The sequence below is a fragment of the Lepidothrix coronata genome, unplaced genomic scaffold (genome assembly GCF_001604755.1).
Source record: "Lepidothrix coronata isolate B3197 unplaced genomic scaffold, Lepidothrix_coronata-1.0 Scaffold12, whole genome shotgun sequence".
Taxonomy (NCBI): domain Eukaryota; kingdom Metazoa; phylum Chordata; class Aves; order Passeriformes; family Pipridae; genus Lepidothrix; species Lepidothrix coronata.
The window spans coordinates 788686-812635 of NW_016690192.1; the positions used below are offsets into that span (position 1 = coordinate 788686).

At 42.3% G+C, this 23950-nt stretch overlaps 1 protein-coding gene across 1 annotated transcript in view; it reads right to left on the reverse strand.

The window, feature by feature from the left end:
* The window catches only part of LOC108492771 (BEN domain-containing protein 5-like), a 922669-nt gene that overhangs the window by 196401 nt on the left and 702318 nt on the right, over positions 1–23950 (reverse strand). The window contains exon 7 of the mRNA XM_017805436.1: positions 23716–23805. Within this exon, the coding sequence (XP_017660925.1) occupies positions 23716–23805 (90 nt within the window). The remainder of the gene's footprint in view (positions 1–23715; positions 23806–23950) is intronic.

Consider the following 23950-nt stretch of genomic DNA (forward strand, 5'->3'; position numbering starts at 1 on the left):
GAAGTTACTGCTCATCAGCTGAGCCTTGATAAGAAAACATTTCTCCTCTTAAGTGGTAAAATCAAGATACCTTATATACCCAGCCTGCATACATGAGCTCATACTGCAGCTCAGCTCATGAGTGGTCACTTGTTGAGCTAAGGCACCTCAAATTCATTTGAGCATATGCCCAGACCTACCCTTGACATATGAACACAGGTTTCAGATCATCTGCATGTATAAAGAGGTATAAATGCCTCACAAAAAACTGGGGTAGTTACATAACCTCTGCACTAGGCACAGATATACTGTGGGATTGGTAGACTGGAATTTATAAGGTCATATTCTTCACTTATTTTACGCTCAGGAAAGCCTGGAGTAACTCCACCTCATCAGCTCCTTTAATGTGGAACGAAGGCAAGTGACAGGGGAAGCAGATCCTAAATGCCCTTCCTTTGGGCACATCACAGCACCAGAGCCTGCAGGAGCTCCTGCCTCTTGGCCTTGTGCTCAGGGAGTGACTAAACATTGCCTCACCCCAAGGCTGGTGCTGGGGCAGGAAACAGGAATCTGGCAGTTAAATTCATTGCTTATTCCTCCACCGAGTTGGTACTGACAGAAATAGCTTCCAGGGAATTAATGTAGAGATAAATTGAGTTCCTGTGTAATCTCAGGACACCCACAGATAGGTCATGACAATTTGCTATTTATTGTAAGGTCCATCCTGTGAAGCAGGAACCATTTACTGAATTTCCCCAGAATAAATCAATCACTACGGTCTAGTAACAGGATAAAATTAAGCGGAGAAAAATTAAGGCTGCTCATCAGTAAAATTTCACTAATGGTGAGCTCTATTAGACTGTGGAATTGTCTCTCCAGGGTAAGAGTGGAATCCCATCATCAGAAGCATTTAAGGCTGGACAGGGTAAAGCCTTAGGGAATAGATATAACAAGCGACAATTCAGCATAGAAGAGATGGCATGGGCTAACTAGCTGACTTTAGAAAGGCTGACTTCAGACCTGATTTTTTTGTGATTCAATCAAAATATTTAAAAATAAAAATAAACCCCAGGTAACATGCCAGATTAAATGCACTTGTTTACAGCTTGGTTGGAACATACGTTAAAGACAGGACCAAAATCTCACATCTTGTACAACTCCTTCATTGAGCTTATTTCCTAAGGCCCACTTTGTGTTTCAAATACTAACAAACCTGAACCTACACTGCTGTTGGGATGAATTCTAATTTGCTGAGGCACATGGAGAAAAATGAGGCTTCTGAAACGTCCAAGATGATCAAGGTGTAATTGACTCTAAACTTAAGCAATTTTTTCATCTATTAGTCACTACTCATGAAGAAGGGAAAGTCCCTTTCTGCAACCAAGTCTTTTACTTGAGAAGAAACTAAACCTGAATTTTGGAGGCAAATTAGCATATACATAATTACATTGCTCAGGAAATGTTTCTGCAATTACCTCCTCCCAATGAAGGAAACTGAACATCGATCTGCTTTTTGGCTGGTGTTGTGACTTTTGTTCATTATACAACAGCAAGAACATGGAGAAACGACAGGGACACAGTTGGATCCTGAATAACCAGATTTCCTAAGTGTATGCAAACATGAAAAGCTTAGCTATGTTAAACTGCTGCTCTAACTGTTTTCTGGCAGCGTCTGAAACATAATCCACAGTATGCACACCTGGAAAGCTCCAAAGTACTTAAAGGAAAATAGCCCCACACTTAGTCCATGGTTTCTCAAGATGCTATGCTGGTTTTAGTTTTAAAGAGCTTGCAACTAGACTCAACTATACTCAAACATCACATCAATTTATGTTTTCTGAAATGCTTGGAAGAGTTAACTGTTCAGCAATCATTATGTCCAGAAAAAACTTTATCCTAGGTTAGGTATGACTTTTCAAGGCAAGTGCAATAAAAACAGCGTAAATATCACATCGCGTACGCAATCTTCACTTCACCAAAGGCCTTTGGCAGAACAGTTTTGCTGTGTGATCTGGCAGCACACCAAGAATTCACATGCTACAGTTCGTCACGCAGCAGGGAGGACCATGAATACCTCAGGAATAACATGACTGCGTTTCACCCAGGAGCCCAAAAACTCTCAGAGCTTCGCTCTGGCTGTAACTGTGCCAGGGAAGAGGCTTGTCCAGGTTCTGCTCATTTTGCCCTTGTTATTGATGCAGCCTCACTCACAGAGCTTGGCAAAAGCGACTTGGCAAACAGAAGCTACAGTTTTCAGCTTCACACAGCGAATTATTCTTCCCTAACCAAGAACATGCTATGATGAGGAAGGCTACATATAAACACAGTGGGTGAGCCTCTGCTCTGTGTGAATCACTGTTGCACCCTTAGTTAGGTCAGTTGGGAAGAGACTGATCTTGGGCACTCAGGAGCTTGGTGTCAAACAAGACCCAGCATTTCCCAATGTCCCACAGGCTACTGGGGGTACTCCAGCCAAGTTCACCCAGTCCAAAGAGATTTACTTTATTTTCTTATTTAAGATACATTTAATTAAGCCTGAAGAAACCTTACCCCATCATAAAAACACAAAGCAAGAGTTAAGAATAACTGACTCGTGGAATTTTAACTTGGAAGTAAAGGGAGTTCTAAGGGACATGACAGAAGCATCAGATGAAAGCACACATTTACATACACAAACCTCACCAGAAAATTATTGTAAGCATCCAAATAATCAATACAATTAGCAAATAACTTTGTCTTCCAGAGGAACCCAATAGTTCTAGATCCTCTGAAATAGTCTTGATCAATAACATTTAAAATGAAAAGATGGATAGCAGACTATTAAAAAAAATACCATCGCAGAGAACTTGGTCCTTCAGTTAATAAATCAATACAAACTAAATTTTACAGCTTCTGTAATCAGCAAGAGACATATCAGTGTATCTCATTAGGCCAGGGTTAAGAATTTGGCAGCAACCAAAGCCCATTTAATATCATTTACTTCAAGGCAGACACGGCAATACAACAGATGCCCTAATTTATTTGTTGATCTTTGTATTAAAATAACAGTTTGCTGGTAAACAGGAAGGGTAATGATGCCAGTCACCCTTGTTAGTGGCTAATAATTGCTTAATTTGTCCACTAATTGACCTGTGCTACTGTTGAAGCACTGGATCGTGTTGCAGGGCATGAAGTAAACAAGGCCACTGTAATGTTACTTTGGAGAATGACTTCTGGAAATAGAACTACTTATTGCTATAAATTTTCTTTTCACAGATGAGCAGATTAATTGGTCTGCCAATTAGTCTGCTATTAAAGAAAAAAGGGCTGCCCACAGATTGGATGCATCTTCGAACTGCGGCCCCAGTTTGGGTCAAAGGAAATAATCCAATCTGAATCAGTCACATCAGCTATGAAAAATAAGACAAGCATTATTTAAAAAAACAAATCTCTGCGGCTGGAGATCAAGGAAAATAGCCCAATAATGAAGTATTAACTCTTCAAGTGACTTGAAAATAAAATGGAGAACATGATGGAATGGACCTACTTAGGCATATTATGGCGTGGAAAAGTCCTCCAGTTAAAAGAAGCAAAACAATATAGATTATTTTCCTATCAAGCTTTCTGGAAAGCAATTAAAATCTTTATTTTTCAAATAATAACATGCAATTATAGATGCTGCCTGGAACCAGAACAGCTCAGAAATCAGCATTCAGCCATGACATAAGAAGAGGCTTATTCATAGTCCACTAGAAATCAACCAAAGTCTTTACATTAACTTCAAGGAGCTTTTCACAGTTATGAGGGAATGGAAAGAAAGGAGTGAAACCAAGGAAAAGGCAAAACAAAACTGTCAGCTGCAAGTATTAGATACACAGCCACAATGGCTTAAAAAATGCTAGCAGTTTTTTAAGTCTTTCTTGGTAAACACAGATTCACTGCAATCGCACTAAATCTGGACCAGATTTCTTCCACTTCGAGTCACTTCTCTACCATTATTCTTTCTCAAGGCTAAATGCACTTTATCAAATTTTTCTTGCCTTCTTCAGCTCAGCACCTCTCATCTGCCCCAACACTATATCCTGGGGCATCTCTCTGCTCATCCCAATCCAGCTCAAATTATCTACTGGTTCTTCACAGGCAAGTTAATCATTCACTCTTCCATAACATGTAACTTCCACTGTTCTGTCAAGATATTTCCTCAATCAGCCACCTTAAACTCTGTTTAAACTTCCTGTGGCTCTAACATGACCTCTCCGCATTTGCTCCTTCCAAAGCAAAGCCTGTCTTATCCCCTGTTTTTTCCATTACTCCATCCTTTCACCCTCAGTCTGACAATATATTTAATTGTATAACTATATAATACATTTGCCCTGCTCCTATTACTGAAAATCTAATCAGCACAGGTCCTAATGCAATATGGCAACTGCTAATGCAAACGTATCCTGGACTGTATCTAGTATATGCCAAGAAAGAAGTGATTTATATTGTCAGACCCATTTCCTAACACTGAGTAGCTGCTGGTATCCTGCAGTCAGCTCACCATAACCTGCAGGTTAAAGAGGATGTGACAATTAATCTCTAACAGAAATAGGATATATTCATTGGAAAATAAATGTAAGAGAGTCCTGAATGCTTATGATCATATAAAACTATTGAAAATACACTGTTAAAAGAGACTGAACTGAATGTGAATGACACAATACTTATGTTTCAGTGGCGAGCCAGAAAGCAAAAATATGGGGTCGGGTTTTTTGGAGAGGTTTTCTTCATGTGATGGTGAGAAAAAGATGAGATGCTAGGACCAAGCAGCTACAATATTCTATCTCCAAAGAACAAGTAAAGCACACACAGTAAGGAACAGCAAGGCATTGCTGTGCCACCATTTGCCTGTGAAGGAACCCTCGTTCAGCAATGGGGCCCTCGTCTGTTCAGCCTTTGCCCTCTCTCGTGGGACTGCAGGAAAAAAGAAACCCACGCATCCAAAACAACAAAACAAAGCAAGAAAAAGGCAAATGGACACTCCTCTCCATCCCAGAATGGTGGGAAAGGTGTCACAGTCACACTGAACCCTGCTCAGCACAGGTCACAGCAATGCTGTGCCAGTGGTCTCCAGAGAAGGTGCATCTGTCCCTTCAGCAGAGGCCAACAGACAGAAATGGTCCAGTAACGTCTTAACCTGAAGTGTTTACAACATTCAGCATAATAGCAAGGAAAATATGAAAGCATAGGAATGGTGATAAATGAACAGAGCTGACTCACAGTGGGGTTATTGACATGATCTAACATCTTGCTGTCACCAATGTTATCCCTAAAAAAGATCATCGCATAGAGTGATCCATCAGCACAAGATCATTGCAGATGCTGACTCTGCCCCTTTTTAAAGTGCTGCTCCTCCTCCTAATGTGTAAAAACAGACTGACAAACTAAAATCAGTTTTGTTCATAGTTTTGGGGGTTTTTTTACGCTTTTTTAGAAACACATTTCTTGGCCAGGGGAAGGGGGACACAAGAGTGCACACATTGATGCTAACATCAGTACAAAAAAATTTATAGATTTTTGAATGCTTTATTAAGTGGTTACTTTATCTTTTCAAAGGTCCCTTTGGAATCCATGACAAAACAAAGGTTTACTTAAGCAAAATTATAAAAAGTGATATGGGTGGTGAAGAAGCACTGCATAACTAAGTAGGCAGTGTTAGATGAAGAAAAATTTGGTGCCTGACTTATGTCACTGGTTTCCAAATGCCAAACCTGATATATATGTCCATGCATATGCTTCTCTCTGAGCAGTTTCTGCAATAAAGTGAGAGAGGAAAGATCCAAAACACTGTTTTCCATGAACCCCTCTGTGGCCATCCTCAGCACACCCAAGTGCAAAGGAAATGAGTGCGAGGGTGTTTGCACTCAGAGGGATGCAGCACCTCGCACAAAACCTTTGTGAGCATTCATCAGACCCCACTTTTCAGGTCAGCCTCTGCTCCTCCTGTTTCCTCTGTGCTGATGTTCAGACTTCATCTAAACTTCCCCCAGGACAGGCTCAGAGGGGACCTGCACAGGCCTCTGGGTGCCACATGATGAAAAGCAACCAAGTTCTTTGAAAATGCAGAGAAGTTGACAATTTCCCCAAGGACAGGAAGCTCTGAAGGGAGACAACAGCCAAACAATTGCCCATGACAAAATACACCAGAGCCAGCCAAGGCAGGTGAGACAGCACTAGGAAGGATGCAGTATGTGAACCAGAAACATCCCTGGTTACCTTTCTTCTGAAGCGCACAGAAAGAGAAGGGTTGAATGATTCTCCTGGAATCAATCAGCCCTTTTGATCACAGTGATTTGTCCCCAAATAGACACAAATATTTCACTGCTAAGCAAGATCTCGGTGCTTGAGTTTGGTTGGTTAAAAGCACCCCAAAAAATCTTTAGGTTTTTTTTTTTAAATCTGCAACCATCCCTGTTATTGAAGAAAAAAAAAAACAACAGTTAGTACCTGGTGGATTATAACATGGTCCCATTTCACCTATTTTTAAAGAAGTTTTAATCAACTTGAAACAGAAAAGTTGCACACCTAACTTAAGGATCCAGCTGCAATAAGCAGATTGATTAGAAACACATCAAGCTGTATCAAGGCATGTTTGTTCTTTTATTTACCGTTTAGTCTCTCATCTATTCTCTGCTGTAACTCTAGGTCTCTTCAAAACACAGGATTAAAAGCCAAGGAAATCTCAAATAATGGGATAAAATGAATGTGCAGGAAATGAATGGGTGAATTAGATTACAGCAGATGAAACACTGAGGTCTCAAATGCAAAATGCAGGGAGTTTATTTAATTTGTTACTCTTTTAAAATGAAAATATGCTCACTGACTTGAATTAGTAATTTTCCTGGTTTAAGATATGTTAGGCCATTACAGATAGGCCTGTTTCCACAGCAGTGAAATAAATGGAAAACAGCCAGTCTCCCAGGGAACACACTAGCTCACTGCATTTTGCCAGCCCAGTGGAACAGTGCTAATGTCAGCTCCAGAGAAAACCATGCTTCTGCTAGAGGGGCTGCTTGCAAAGGAATTGATAATGACTGGCAACAAATACTTCAAATGGCAGAGCAAGGCACGGTGGATTTTAATTCCAATTTTAATGTGCATGGTAAGCACAGACAGTAATTGATTTAAAGAACATTTTAAAAACTATTGTTCCTGACCTCCCCTTCCCTCCCTCCTCCAGTTAGCATAGAGTTCCACAAAAAATTAATCTGGCATTTGGTGTGGCTGAAACACGAATCCACCTGAAGGAAGCAAGCAGTGGGAACAGAAGTCAAGAACCTCCCAGATGGGTTCTGTCAGTATGAGAGGGAAACTGCTCTGTCAGTCACTGACCCAAGTCAGGGCATTCCAGCCCCTCACCTGCCCCCCTCCAGGTTTCCCAGAAATACTCCTTTGCATGTAATGTCCTGAGTGGAACAAAGTCACTGATGGAGGACCATGAGTGTGTGGCAGGTCTCTCTAAACAGATCAGCAGGTCACAGGTTGTGAGGACAGTGAGTACCGGTTGTGTTACTGCATCACAGCTCTACAGTTAAACAAGACTGACCATTCTGGTATCCAAACATTTTAACTGCTTTCCAGAGTTATAAAATTCCTTCTTACACTGTTGTACGGATACAGGAGACATTTCTGGAGTTACAGCCTCAAATGACACGTGACATCCACTAAGATTGCAATTTCAATGAAGATTTGGGAACACCTTGCCACAGTAAACCATTCTAGAACTACTGGTGGACCATATGATGTCAGACTAGGCAGGACTCCAGGCTAGAACTAGGCAGACTTCCTTTTCCATTTTAGTGCATCTACTGATGGGACAGGACTGGCTGGGACGGAAGCCCTGCAAATTTATTATAGATATTCCACATAAAGGAGGGACACTTATACCACTGCCCTTCATGTGCAATATCCTGCAATACTCTTCTTGTTAGATGTCTTAAGACCATGCAAATGATGCCTCAAAACCCCATAATGTTCCAGACCATAATGTTCCAGATTCATTTCAAGCAGGGAGACTGTAGCAAAATGGATGTGACTGGAATAGAGTCAGCCACAAATCAGTAATCTAGAAGTACAATCAGTTCAGTGCAAAAAGTTGCTAAGTGATGAGTGTTTGGGATTTCCTATGTATTTTTATGAGCTGTAGCTCTTTCCTCATAAAAAGATTCACATCTGCTTTGAAGAAAATGAAACTGCTGGTGCTGGGCTGGAGCACAACATCCCAATTCAGCACTGAAAAGACAGATATACATTGCCAGTAAAACATAATTAAAGTTGGCAACCCCAGTGACTAGGATGTGGGACCAGAAGCCAGAATGCCTGATCTTGGTTTCTAGCACTGTTGATTTTTGGCAAGTTGCTACCAGAGTCTGCTATTTTAGTGTGTTCAACTTGAGATAGCAATGGCCAGATTTGCAGGGCAGCAAAACTGGTTTCACTGGGGCCAAAACCAGCAGATGGGTTTTCCAAACAAACTCATGAAAGCTCATTGGAGCCTACTGCACTTGGAAATGTGGCAAGTGGCCACAAAAATGGGTTTACTAGGTGTTGAGTAAAATTCTGAAACTTTTCTGTTCCTACACAGCTGTCACTAGAGGAGATCTGTGCCACCGACAGTCCATTCCCACCCCACTCTACCCTAAGATAAGCACTTTCTAAAAATCAGCCCTGTAGAGGTCAAGATGGCAAGACTTCTGGTAACAATCAGTATTGCTAGTCAGTTCAGAAATGCAGGCTTAAGTACTCTCAGTTCTGCTGGTTGTTTTTTTTCTCCCAAACAAAATCAAGCCCATAGGCTCTCTCCATCAGCGCTGTGAGTCCAGGTGGTACTTTGGGTTAATCCCTCCCACTGTTTCATGGTATCCAGCTCTCCTTTCATTGCAGCAATGGGAGACCCACTGGCTTCAAAAAACCAGATCAATGTAGGGGAGCAGAATGAGGCCAAGGCTGGATTTGTCTGGCAAAAAGTGCAAACCTGAATAGAGGGAAATGGACTGCTTCCTGACCTCTGTAGTGATGAGCCCATATCTCAGCCACTTAACTACTCTGATGGCTGAGTAGCTTGCTTAGCTACAAACTAATCTCCCCAGGCCCAGAGGGCAGTTGTACAGTTCTCCAGTAGAACTGGTGCACCAGCAGAGACCTGTGGAATTCACTTGAAAGAACCTGTCAGGCTGACAAAGAGAGGAGGTATTGGCAGGAGCACACAGCTGCTGCTGCAGGATTGCCCAAAGGGTTCCTAAATTCAGTTCACAGCACAGACTGAGTGGGTGGCTTTGTTGGTTGGCTTTGTTTTCTTTAATTTTCTTAATATGCTGTAAGGAGCTTGGAGTTCTCTTTGCATCAAAATGAGGCTACCAGTACCCCCTGGATGATGCCTCTTTTCCTCCTGGGAAAAAACAAAAGGGTTCCTAGAGAAACACTGCAAGGATCAGATGATCTCGCTTTATTAATGAATTACTTGGGATTTATCAGAATCATTCTCAAGATGTTGCTTCAGAATATGATGTGCTTGGTCATTATTATTCAGAGTCTGTCCTTCCTGTGAGTGTGAGTCCTTTAGACAGCTCAAAAAATATTTGCTGCATTATAGTCCTCAGTTTTTACAGAATTAACTAATGTTAAATACAGCTAAGATTTAAGCCTTAGAATTGAACAGAAATATGCAGGAGATTCCACCTTCCCTGACGTGCAAGAAAAAGAGACAACAGAGAAAAGAGGCTTGATTGCAAAGGGGGGCAAATAAACACAAGGGGAGTAAAATCTGGAATGCAAAAACCAGAGTTAAGCCGAATTCACTGGCAGAATTCACTCAGGCATCCTTGCATTGTTTCCTACTATCCTTATCAACTTACAAAACATCAGACTTTTCACCATGGCCCTGAAGGGGACTCTCAGCTGTACACCAACAACTCACACAGCACTAGCAAAAAGGTAAAAAACAGAAACAGAAAACCACTTCATTCTCCAGCTTTCTATTTAGAGCTGTAAGGGTCTTGCAGGGTGGAAAAAAGAAACTAGATCATTATGTTGTTGTTGCTGAGCTCCCTAGAGCCTGGAAGATGACTGCTTTCTTCCCCATCGTGACAACTGGACATGTGGAGGTCAGAAACCTTTCTGGGGTCAGCAAGGAGACTGCACCACAAGTGTAAAGTTTCCAAAGTTGCCTGCACCAGGGAAAAGATTCCCAGTGGAGCTATACAAGTGATAAAAATAAACTTTGATGGACACAGGAGGGACTATGCAGACTTAGTTCTACTTGGGAAACCACTAAAACTTGCAAGGAATAGCCAATGATGAAGACCCTTCTCCCTTCAAGTCTTTTGCTGAATCATCTCCCTGGGACTTTGAGCACTCCCTTTATGCCCAGAACCTGGCACAATCTTTCACAATCTGGCAGCAGTGCCTTTCTCTGGGCATCAGGAACCTTTGGGCTTTCAGTGTGCTTAGTTCAACAAAGGTGGGCACTGGGAATGGAGGGCTGGACTAGTTTTTCCTAACACCTGCCTTGGGGCTTGCCATATAGTGCTCTTTTGCAGGTACACTGAGCACAAGCAGCAGCTACGCTGTGCTCTGAGTCTTACAGTATTAACTGTGGTAGCAATAAGAACTACAAAAGTCTGAAGATGGATAGATTAACCAAGCACAGAATGTGTTGTAAGCCAGGAAGGCAAAAGGTGAATTACTCTGGAGGGAAATGGAGAATACATTTACATATGAAAATCTAATATACAGTGAAAAAGGAAAAGGGCATTATATAAATAATGATAGGAAAGAAATGAAAAATATGTATTTTTAAACGCCTTCTAAAAATGGTTTCCAACATCTGCAAACATGTTGCTCAGTCAAGCAGAGACCCAGAAGCAATAGGTTTGAATCAGAAAAGAGGGGCCCTGCAGAATGTCATTCATTCACAACTATCCTTCCCAGTTTCCTTCAGCTCTGGAGTGTTGCCAGAGTATATTGGGAGTATCTCTATTAATTTGCCTTTACCTTTAACAACCTGTAGACCTTTGCTATTGGCCACATCAGAAGTGGGCTACTCAGCTAGAAAGAGTCCTGCTGCAACCCACTGCCAGTGTGAAAGTAGAACATGTCCTGCTGGAACAGAGAAAGAGCATAGGGGATGCCCTCACAGGTGACGTGGTGCCTGAACAATCTGGGTCTCTCAAGAAGATACAGGTACAGGATTCAGAACAAAGTGGGAATGCAAGCTGAAAGGAATTCTTTCCTGTGCTTCAGCTCAGTTTAGTCCACTCGAAAGAAGAGCTGAGGTGTGCACTCCTCCAGACTGAACCTCAGCTGTTCACTTGTACTGAAGATGTGGCTTTGCCATTCATATATGAAGATGGCACATCCATACATTCCCCAGATCATTACAATGACAGCTTGTCCTGGTAGGAACCTGCACAACTGTTTGCCCTCACTTCCCCTGTGGGGACAAACAACGTGATTGCTTTGTTACTCCCGATACCTGAAAACTTACACTAAGCCAGCTGTAATGGCACCTTTTGGCTGCTTCATTGATTTCCACTTTACTGGGTTTGCAGGTTATACTGCTTCACTTTTATAGGATTTTCCTGTCCTTCTGTTCAAATCAACTGAAAAGGTACAAGGCAGCTTGCCTGCTCCCAGCCAGGCAAAGGCACCTGCAAGACTCCAGTGGCAAAGCAGGGCACAAAGTCTGCAGCCACTTTGCAATGCTGGTGTCACCCAGTAAGCCAGCACTCCTAAAATGGGCAACCATCAGGTCCAGAATCAGAGGGAGAGAATCCTGTTAGTTCAAAAGAGCTACTTTACACTTTCCTGTGGTTACCTTCTGGTCATGTGCAGGGCAAGAGCGGCACCAGAGTTGCTTTGCTCTTCCTGAGAGGTGGCTCCCTGTCCCCTGAAGGTAGTGTGAGCTTCCTGCTTGCTCTGGGTTTGCCCCTCAAAGACGTCTAAAAGTAGCACAGAACCAAAACAGAAGCATGTGAGACACTAAAGTAGATCTTCATCCATTTCCCTCTTTATACAGGATAGCAAGGGAGTAGAGGCTGAGTAGTTCTAATGTGTCAAGGAATAGTCAAAATGGAAACGAAACATGGAAGTCAATTTGCACAACAAAGTCTGTAGCTTCAGTCTCAACAGGCAGTGGAAGAAGGGACTGTACACAACATCTGAACTACTTCTGGGTGACTGGGGGAAAAGAAAAAAAAACAAAGAAAAAAGGAGTGATTTTTTGAACAAATCCCTAACCCTCAGGGAAGGCCTGATGGCCAAGAAAATACTGTCTGCATCTGAACTTCCCCCCCTTGAATCAAAGATGAAAGTTGTGTATCTGCAAGTTACATTCAGTGGTGCTGGAAGGGTCTTGTTGGATAGCTACTTGCACTAGGCTCCAGCAGGAAAAAGCTTTTTTTTTCCCCTGTGGTTTATTTTTTTGTCTTACAGAAGAATAAAAAAATGACCATGTCTCTACACGAGGAAGAAAATTGCAAAAGCTCTGCTCTGCCCCTCATCAGTGGAGATGGATCTGTTATTTTATTTACAGTGCATGACATCCAGGCAAGAACAAGCTCCACAGAAATAAATTAGGGTCACTCCCTGTCAGTACAGATGTGCTCCTGGCTGTTAAGCAGCAGAATATGGCATAAGCCCCTACCTCAGCTCCAGAGAAAATTTTGCTGTGAAAATGGAGCTGCACTGCAGATCCTAAAGGTGATGGTAATTAGCACCGGAGAGGGAATATTCAGGGTGCAAACTTCCCTCACATGAGTAGGGCCACCACAAGTCACTGATGTCTCCCCTTGTGAAGAAGTGAAATTCTCCAGGAGGGTATAAAAGTACATGTTTCCATCTGAAAAGCATGAGGGAGAAAGTCGGAAGGATATAAATTTCAGGAGTCCTCTAAGGATTGAGAGGTTCTGTTGTTGCTGTTTTAGGAAGAAGAAAAAAAACAAACCACCATTTCCTAAAGAATTCTGTTTGGAGACAGTCTTATTACAGAATCTACTTTGAAGCATATTAAACTAAGAAGGAATAAGATGCTCTTGTTCCAGAATAAGAATTGCTGGAGAAATGTTCTATTGCACTCTACATTCACAGCCTGCCTCAGATGCAAATGAACTCTCAAGTGCCAGCAAGCCCTCAGACAGAAGCTCTCCCCGAGCACTTTGCAGTGATGGGTTTAAACTCTGGCAGCACTGTGACCACATAAGCTAATGTCAAGGTGCTATTTCCCTCATATTCTTGGCCAGTAGGAACATTGCCAGGAAGAAAAATTGGAGTTCACATGTAACCAGGGGTGAAGACTCTCTAACTTTCTACCTTGAATAGTCAGACTGAATTCTAAAATCTTAAAGGTAAATTTGACTTTAACAAACAGCCTCTTTTACTGCATGAAAGGTACAGACATCAGAAGGGAAAGGTGCCACTGAGCACTTTGGATAAACTGAGATTCTAGACAGGCAGGCGCATTGCAAAGGTAAGGATGATTTCCAAGCCACTGCAGGGGTCTGTCAGCTGAGTGTGGTGGCAGCCACCTCCTTGCTGCTGTCTCCAGGGCAGGCAGTGAATTCCCTGCAGTGAATTAGGAGGGCAGCTCCAACATATTTCCAGTTCTGTGCCCTGCTTCTCCCAAGGACTAAGCGACAGACCCAACTTTTAAAAGATGGCAGAAGGCTGGGTCACAGCATTTTTCAGTGCTGCTCTTGACTCTCTGACAGATCATGTTCCCTTTGATGGAAGACGGTTAAAGCTCAGTGAGGCTGAATGGCTTCTCCTGTAGCAGGGAATTAGGCACCCTCCTGTTCCCTCTTGGCTGTCGTGACACCACATGCCAGTGTTTGTAAGGGGACAGGACACAGTGCTGATTAGTGTCATTCATACTAGAGACACCAAGGCAGTACAACTTTAACAACTATGAAAATTAAAATCTCTCAGTAATGCTAGAAATAGCTCCTTTTGGGTAGGTGGAGACCTTGGTGAACCAGACAGAACTTGCCCTGTTGTCCCTGTCTGTGTCACATCTGTTCTGTCATCACCCAAAGATGTGTCTCATGCTTGCCAATAACATAAAGTACATCCAACTTTGTAATATTTTGCCTATACACTGTACCACCGGCTGAAAATTTTGAAGAAACTTTTTCATAAAAATTCCTGCAGACTTTCCCTTTCCTCCTTTTTAACCTGAACACAGATTTCTACCTTACTTTGTTCCTTCCCTCCCCCCTACCATGTCTTGTTTTGTTTTTTTTTCATTTGGTGATAAAGTGACAAAAAAGTAGGAAAACAAGAAAAAAAGAGAGAGAGGGAAAATAAGAGAAATATAAATGTGAGCTCGTATGAAATTTCAAGTAAAGGACTCTTTGGAAACCTGTGTCATTAGAAAAAAATACAAATTAATTAATTTTTACCCATCTCCAATTATCTTCTACATTTAGCAGCAGCAAAGACAAAAACCATAACCTCTAAGACAGGGCATGGATACCAGGAAAGTATTACCACTTGCTGAACATGTAATACATGATTTAACCCTTGAACTAACACTATAGGGCACATCTGGAAACTGTAAGACATCAGGAACCAACCTGCCTGGGGAGGGTGACATTTTAAGAGAGCCATGTGACACTGTTCAAGACTACCCCAAATCTACTCTTCCTGACTTGCCACACATTAGGGTCCCAGCAAAGCACTTTGTGTCTACATTTCTTCCTAGATAAAATTAAACAGGACTGGTAAAGAACGTGCCCCATTTTTGCTGGGACATGTGCCCTGTTACCTTTCTTCTCCATCCTCAGAGTCCAGAGAAGCTGGACTGCATTGAAAGAGCAAAGCCAGCCTCCAAAGGGCTGTTGTCTGGGGCAGAGGTTTGCTTTCATCCCAACTCTCTTTTTCTTGCCCTCCAAACAAGCTTTATGCCCTTTTCTCTGTAAGCTGGAGAGGTCGAGGTGGTTTGCCTCTTATAAACGTGTACACAATGCCTTGCAACAGGCACACACAGAGCATGTGAGCAATCTGTGCAGGGGCAGAGGAAGAATTTAATCCAAGTGCCCTCATGTCAAAGAAAAGTTTCCAGCGGCCAAGTCCCAGTCACACATGAATGGTGACTCCTCAGAGCAGCAGCTAGAGCGATGCACAAGGAGCAAGGAGGCAAGTGCAGGGCACCTCAGAGACAAAAGAACTGAAAACAAAATGAAAACAAAAAAAATCAATTCAGCTGAACCCAGCCAGGGCAGGCAAAGAACAAAGGGTCAGAGGATGAAGCTGGAAACAATAGACCAGCAAGATTAATATCACTTGTGAGGAAGAGCTGGGACACTACTGAAGGAGAACAGAAAACGTTTGAAGTATAAAAAACAGAACAGATTCCTAATTGTGAATCCTGACCTGCAGCTTGATCAGCACAGCTCTCACACACTGCTGCACTTACAGAAAGGGCTCATCTCACAACTTAGATTCCTTGAAAGCAGTGATGGTCACTTACTAGGAGCCCTTTCTCTGTCATTAACAGCCGAGCCATGCAAGCGAGACCCAAAACAACCCCGAACTTCCTGTGGTTTTTGCAGTTTTGTTCTGAGTTTTGCATATTCATGACCTGGTCTAACTGTACTGGGGCTGGGCTTCGAGGTTTCTGCCTGGGATTTCCCCAGTAGCAGCAGATGCTCCAGCACTGTTTGACTAGTGCATGCTAGGTTACCCTGGATGCTCTTGGCCCTCAGAAGATCTGTTGCATGGGTGTAGTACTGCTCCCTAGAAGTGCAGGGTTTGCTGCCAGAGGGATAGATGCAGAAAAGGTCCCTGACTGAACTGATAGCAGGGCAGACAGGAATAAACATCTTTATAATTTTCTTGGACTGCAGTTTCTTGTGGGGAAAAACAGGCCATATTAAGGAAAGCCAAGGGACTACGAAGTTCAGGTGAATCAATATTTTCCTTTTTTCCTATCCTCAGACATCAGCAAAGTGCCACAGTGTGCTGTTACAAATATGATATGCTTTGCCTTAGAGGCAGGTTGGTTAGAGCTGGAAGGAAATGATCTTTCAGCTTATGTTATCCAAAAGTATGAGCAGTCAGGAAACATTGCAAAGCCAGTATGTTTAAGAGATTAATTGGGCAATCTCACATGGAGACAAAACAAACTCGCCTGCTGTTCTACAGTGAAACCTTTCTCAATTCTCCCTCTTGAAGACCAAGGGCTCCTTTAGCTCTCTGATTACTGTAAGGAGGATTAGTTAAGCAGAGGTAGTCAAAGGCCTGCCCTGGGCAAAGGGCAAACTGAATCAAACAAAGCCACTTGACATTTCTTAGCTGTGCACACAAAATTGACCTTGTTGTCCCAGGGATGAGGAGTGAATGCTGATCCCATTCCTCTTACTGGAAGCAGCAAGGTGAGCACACAGGCCCAGGCTGGGGGCATGACCAGACCAATTTTCTGTTCCAGCTGCTACTGGTTAAATGGAAGAGGTGAAGCAGCAGCTTCTGCTGTTGGTACAAAGGGGTGTCTCAGCCACAAAACAGCCTTCCCCAGAGATGACAATTCCTCCCTTGGAGACAAGCTCAGGTCTCCAGAGTTCTGCAGATTTCTCAACCCCTGCACAGTCCCCCTGCCACCATCACACCTTCTTCTCTTCTGTGCAGGAGTTCCCTGGCACATCCAGAAGGCATGCATGGTAAGAGAATGAATCACATAACTCTATAGCCAGAGAAATTTAAACTCATTATAAATTTCCTCCAGCTCAGGAAAGCAGGTGTATAACCTCTCATACCTTCCTGACACCACAGTGAATTGATTCAAACCCAGTCTTGTAACAGCTGATGTCACACTGGTTAGCAGGAATTCCTCTAACACTCTATTTACATCAACATGATTTTAAGAGGAGCTTTTATTTCCATTACTCCAATATTGATGTTTTATTATTCTCAGAACAACCTTTCTCTCTCCTGGGATACTTCACACTAAAATCTCATCCAGGAGATTTACAAGGGATGGACAACAGTGTTTTTCATGTTGCTTTAGAAGTCAAGGAAGAGTGTGTTTCCCTTTGTATTAAAGCTTAGAAGCTGTGCATTTAAAGGAAAAAAACTACAACTTAGTGAGAAGGATGAATGCAATTTAACAATTTTAAGAGAGCCCTGAAGCTCATTTTATGTTTGGGCTGTTGAATTCTGCTGCCTTAGTTTGCTTCTTATCATTTGGCTTCCTGAACTCCTGTAAAGGAGACCGTAAACTGCAGCTCCTGTTCACCATGTTCCCTCACTGCTTCCAAGTGCTAAGCTGCCCCTAAAAGAACAGGAGTGCTCCCCATCCTCTCCTGACACAATTTATGCACATCCCTGTGTGCACAAAACCGTTCATTTTATAGAAAGATTCTACTCTTTTTTTTGACCAAGAGCAGTCACCTCTAGGGTGGAACTCTGCAAGAGCAGATGCATTTTCCTGTGGATTGCAGCCAGAAGACATTTGCATAGGATACAATAAATATTGAAAGGGAATGGAAGCTTTTTGTCTTTATACCTTTGAGGTGCCAAGAGAGTATGAAACACCCCTAAAGTGGAGCTTCTGTTTAGCTCCTTTCTCTTCAGTATTAGCAATGCAGCCCACAAACAGAAACACTGGAAAGGGCTCCCACAAAGGGCAATCTTGCACCAGAGAGCCCTCACAAGTCTTTCTGCATGGCCAAGGCAGAGCACCCTCCTGCATCCAGAGATGCACTGCAAGCACAGCCAAAGCTGAACTAAAGACTAAGCCTTTATACATATGGAGGCATTCACTTGGAGTCTAGAAGTACCAGGACAGCATAAGTGTTTGTTTCCAGACTCTTGCATTAGGCAGAGAAGACAGAAGTGAGACTTGACAGTAATATAACAAACATGCACGTATAAGATTCCCACTCCCTATGGAATCCTATTTTGTTTCCTCCTCTGGTAGGAAATATAGCTTGGAAATGAAGGTGAATTGGCTTGCTAGAAGGAAGAATACAACAGATAAAGTGAGATCAGAACTGATGCAAACCATGCATTTATTCAAATGCACATTCAGCCTGATATGAAGTCTGGCAGATGATGTTCTTAAGCTTCTTAAGGGCTTGATCGTTACTGCAACAGGCAATTTCTAGGTTCAGTGTTTTTTCTCATGTACAGCTACTGTTACTAAAAGCATCCCATACCAATGCCTACAGAACGCTTTAGAAACTCTACAGCTTCTTTTCCTTAGGAGAATTTATATCCTGGAAACAGGTAAGCAAGGCCATCACCTCTGTTATTTCAGAAAAGTCCTTTTCATATTTAAAGGCTTCATTAGCTGCATTTATTCTTGCATTTAAAACTTGTCTTTAAGTTACTATCACTAATGATCAAAAGATTTATACTTAATGAAAGAAAAAGAAAAGCAGCTTTTAACCCGAATAGTTTATACCTCCTCTTTCTTTATAAGAAACAACAGAGGTTGGGTAAATTCCATGTAGGAGCAACAGGCTTCAAAATGGTTCTTCTCACACTTATAACTGCTTTTCCCTCAAGCAAAAAAAACCACAAAAACCCCCAAACAAATAACAAAACAAGCAAAAAGCCACAAAAAAACCCCCTCCACTCAAGTCACACTCATCATGCTATAGGAGCTTGGCTCTCTTACTAATTCCTTCAGGGTTCCTGCAGGATCACATGCAAAGAATTTGAAGGCACTGCCTCCATGAAGTGAACTTGAAAACTGCCACCAGTTTTAAGAGGCCATTGTGGAATCTGTCCAGGAATAAAATCCTTCATAGCACCTTGAGCACCTTGGTCACACAGAGAGCAAGTTCAGTTAACCACTAGCTCCGTGAGCTAGAACAACAGGACTCAGGAAACAGCTGGTGGAGACTTGTTTTCAGCCAGTTTGTCCCCTTCTACCCCATTCTTTAAATGCATAATCAAAATTTGTACAAAGGTTTTCAGATTCTTTTTTCCTGCCCTCTGGCAAGAGGATGGGAGTTAAAAACACACACCAAGAATGTAAACAGAAAAGCAAGAGATTGCCCAGTGTAATCTGTTTCTTCATTTCATATTATCTGATTTGAGGTGAAGCAAGGAGAAGCATACATTTAAGCAGCTATAAAGAAAGAAGACTGATTGAAAAGTAACTTTTGCTCCATTTCTTATGGATAAGAGTCCCAGGGGTCTATTTTCCTTATATTTTCCTTTCATGGCTGTTCCCTATTCAGCCCATAAGCTTCAAGGTCAGCTCCAGGTCAAATTACACTTAGCATGGGATGCTCAGCATCTGCAAACCCAGCTGTGGGATCCCTCTCCCTCCTGTCTTGCTCTGGGTCTTCCATTCTGGGCTCCCGGCCTGGAAAATTATATTAGAGGCTTAGGGTACAAATTTTCATTTTTGCATTTAGATGCCACGGTGAATGCCACATTGGCAAATGACATCCTACTAACAGAATATGTTAAATCAATGAGTGAAGTACATGTCTTGGTACATCAAGACATGCTTAAGCTTGCTATTACTGACTGCTGGCAAAAGCCAAAGCATAAAGGATAAACTTAAACATAGTAGTCACAGTGTCTCCTACAACTTTACAAGCACATGATAGTGAGAGACAGTTGCTTTTCTACCATGAAAAAAAAAAGATAAAATCTAGCAACCTCAGGAAGGAAAATAAGACTATAAGAACATTGGGGGTAAGAGTGTGGGGGGGAATACTGCTATTAACATATCTTGGATAAAATCCAAGCCTTTTGAAAGCTGGCTTATGATCAGTGTTTAGAGGGTAGGGGCCTGCACAGATTTTACACACACATATTGGTGCACACTACATACATTTATAGGTATTACTTGACATTTGACCCTACCTGTAAGAGTAAGTTTACTTGCCTTAACAACACAGAGTGAAAGAGAAAATAGTATACATTTTCTTAAATAAAGGTACTGTGGGGAAGGAAAATTATGGGAAATATCTAAAAAAAAAGGAAAAGAATTTAAAACCACAAGTTGAGAAAAATCTCTCAGAAATCTGAACAGCCCATGAGAAATGAGTTCAAGCTGTAAGATGAATTTTTGCACTGCTTTGTGCTGACTATAAAAGCCCTCCAGGAGCTGCAGTGATTATAGACCAGTTAGAAAATGGTCTATAAGAGCAAACTGAAAACAAATCCTCTTTATCCTGAGTGCTACTCCTGCTTATTCATCCCCAAAAGTGAAACAAGCATCAGTGCTCATGGTGACCATCACTGTGTGAGGAGTAGAAACACCATCCTACCTTTGGTTATGAAGGGTACTCATGGGAATATACTCTCTGGTGATTGACTCTCCATTTCTGTCCCTGAACTTCACAACAACTTAAGAACCATCAGGAAAACTTCCTAAAAAGGCTAACCTGAAGCACTGTAATAACTCTTAAAAGACCAAAATGGAAACAAAAGGTTCTTAATCCATCTTTTTATGAAGAGGCCCTCCAGTGTTTTGTCTGCCTTTTAAGGAACTGAACTACAGCTCAGCAGCTGCACCATGTGTGAAATATTATAGCACTTGTTTTTAACTGCTGAGTGAGGTGCCTGATGATTCTAGGGAAGTCTGGCTACTGCTGCAAGCACTCCACAGCTGGAAGGAGACAGAAATGTGTATCCAAGTTTATAACACTTACACGTTTGCAGGAATGCAGGGTATTTGTATCCAAAATTCAGTTTTCAGTGGATTCTTCATAGTGGAACATGAAGTAGGACGATGCAGAAACAATCCAGCTCTGAACGGGGAGACGACCTTACATTTTTTTCCTAAAGTAACACAAAGATCCTTGCCTAGATTTATGATATGTGGGAAAAGTGGAGGACAAAGGACCAGTAGACAGGACCAAGCATATCCTGATGTATTAAGGCAAGACAACCTGCTTCTCGGGGACCTTGTCTAATCAAAAAAATGGAGAATGTAACAGGTAGCTTCTGTCAGGCCCCAGGAAGCTGGTGTTTGGACTACATAGCTTTGTATCCCTTGGCAGAGAGAAGGCTAAAGAGGTCAGGAAGAGACCTGGTTAGCTCAAAGACAGGTAGAAAAATGAATAAGGAGTCAGTTATTATCTAAGGGCTTTCAAGAGGAAGACAGAGCCTGAACTGAATACAATCCAACATCAACTGGAAAAAAATGAAGAACAAGAATAGTAAATAAAGCTAGTAACTCATTATCTATTCCCCTATGGACTGATTCTCCAGGCCTGGGCAGTCACAGTTCTGCTCTTCCAAATGTGAGAGGCTGCTTGCTTCTGAGAAATCTTAGCTTTCATATCTTAATACTTCAGGTGGTGAGCATAATCAAACATGCAAGAAGAAATCTCTTCACTAATAAAAAAAAAAAAATCCTGACATGTTCCATATGCACTGAGCTGGCATCTGGATATAAAATCTGCAATACCTATATACGCCAAAAAGCTTCCCAAGACTCCAGAAATAAAATCCCTAAGTGTGCCCTCACTTGACTGCCAAATGAATGTTTTTTTATCCCTTCCTTTGACTCTCCCACATAGAAGTTTCCAAAGATGGAGCAAGCACCCAATTTCACATTTGGCAGTGCTAGAAACGATGCTGCAGTGGCCTTGAAATGGCTGACATTTCTACTTGTCTTGACACTGATTATGCACACAAGGCAGCTTGGTCTGCACTGGGCAGAATGGCTCAGTGCCCTGAAGAGTTCAGTGCCTGTGGATCCATGCATTTCCAAACGAGTCAAGCATGCCTTATAACTGCAGCCACAGCAAGTTTCTGATGAGCTTCTCCAAGACCTCCCTATTAATTTTTCTTATCTTTCCCGCTCTCTTTTTGTTTGGGGTGTTTTTTCCCTACAAAATACAAAGTTTCTCTGAGACAATCAGAGCATGACTTCTATCTAGTTGTTTCATCAGGCTAAGCATGCCACCTGCTTTTACACATTCCCTTTTTTTTTTATTTCCCTTTTGAATAAACTCTCCATTATCAAAATAAAATAACATCATTTACAAAGTACCACCTCAGCAGCACGCCTCAGCTTTCATTTCACAGGGCTATGCCAGCAGCCACAAACAGAATCAAAGCAGCCAATTAAAAATCCATATTCATTAGCAAACATCATGTGTGCCGTAATGCCCTGCATTGACTATGGCACCGCAGGAGATGGGAAACTCATTGAGTTTCCCTGCTCTCAGTCTGAAGCATTGTTTTACTAAAGGAAGGGTTTTACCTTTGCTACTCCACAGGCCAACAAGAAGAGGCTGAGTGTCCTGCTAGCCCACGGGGCCAGGGCAGCAGAAGTGACAGCTGTTGACCTTTTGCCTCAGAGAGGTGCCAGACACAGGACCTTGCCAGGATGAGGAGCGCACGGAGAAGACCACGAACCTGTGCCAGACCTTTCCCACCGAGGTCTTTAGGTACCAACAGGGCCAGTGGCAAACCAGTCTGCGGCACTACGAGCAGACAATGTAATAAATTCTGCATGTGCTTGACTGATGCAACTCGTCGGCCAGCAGGGCCCGGTCCGAGCTGCTGCAGTGAATTAAGAAATTGCCCCTGCCCTTGTTGATTTGCTCCATCAACACCTGACCACTACAGACAGCCACATACATAAGTACAGCATTTCAGACCTGTACAATGAAGTTATGTCAATGCGTGCCAGGGTTATTTATTTATTTGTACCCACAAGCCCGAGATTTACAACTCTTTATGAATACAAGCTGGGCATTTTGCTTTCTATTTTTAGCAGGAATGCTCTGTGCGGCAAACAGCTGTCAGCCACTGGGAGCTGTGCTCCTCGGAGCAGCAGCTTCAGACAAAGAGAGGCCTCTTGGAATTCTGTTGGAGAACTAGGGTCACTGCTTTGTGGTGGAAAAGAAGCTGGAATTAGAAGCCAGCAGGAAAGCATAAAGAATTAAGACAGAACCAATCCCAGAGCTTTTCCAGCCCATTTTACTAAGAAAAGGAGCCTTATGTGATCACATTGTGTCAATTCTTCCCAAATAGTATCAGAGCCCAGTTCTGACCGAGTTCAGCAAACATTCACGAGACTTGGACATTATCTATTCCTATTGCCTCAAAAAAGACAGGCAGCTGGGTATTTGATGAGAGATTTTGCCAATATCCTCACTGTTCAAGCAAAGACACTCAATGACCACCAAGTGCCATGAAGCAGGTATTCCTTGCTGTGGCACCAGGTAGCACAGGGGATGTCTCCTCCTAACATGTGCATATTATATTCACTCATAGTATATATATTCATTATATTTCATGGAATGAGCAGGTTTAAGCTAATTATTTCCCAGAACTCATTTACATGGTTTCTGCCTCCTTATGCATGCATGTTATCACCCAGAGGGTCTTCAGATGAAGGCTCAAGGTCTTCCTCTTGGTTAAACTCCTGAACTTCCCCTGTTGTGCATGCTCTCTGCCATCTCTGTTAACAGCCAGATCACTAGTCCAGTTTATACCAGTTCAGTTCCTGTGTCTGGTCTTTGAAGCACAATATTGGATACATCACTTTGACATTAGGTACGTCACGTGATTATTGTTGGTCCCAAAAATAATTCCTGATGTATGCTTTATTTCCTAGAGGTTAGAAGTTAACTATACTTCAGTTACAAAAGGTTAAAAAGTCTAGTACTTCATTTCACTATGGGAAAATCCCTCATGTGAGCTCAGCCTTCTATCACAGTCAAAGCTATCCAAACCAAATACATGCATCAGTTGGAAAGCAGATCCCACCAGATCTGCCACCTCCATGCAGACACTCACCTTGGCAGACGAAGGAAGATGGTGTTTCCCCTGGATGGACCCGTGCAGTGATGAACACCACTTTCTGTTCAGCCCCTGGGCGCAGGTTTGCTGCAGAAGAAGGGGGCAGGGGGCAGAGGGGAAAAAGAGAAATAAAGATCCTTAAACTCAGACCCAGATGTAGCAACAAAGGACTGTTAATTTTCAAAGCACACCCTTTCATTAAAATTGCTCATATGTTATAAATAGGCACAGT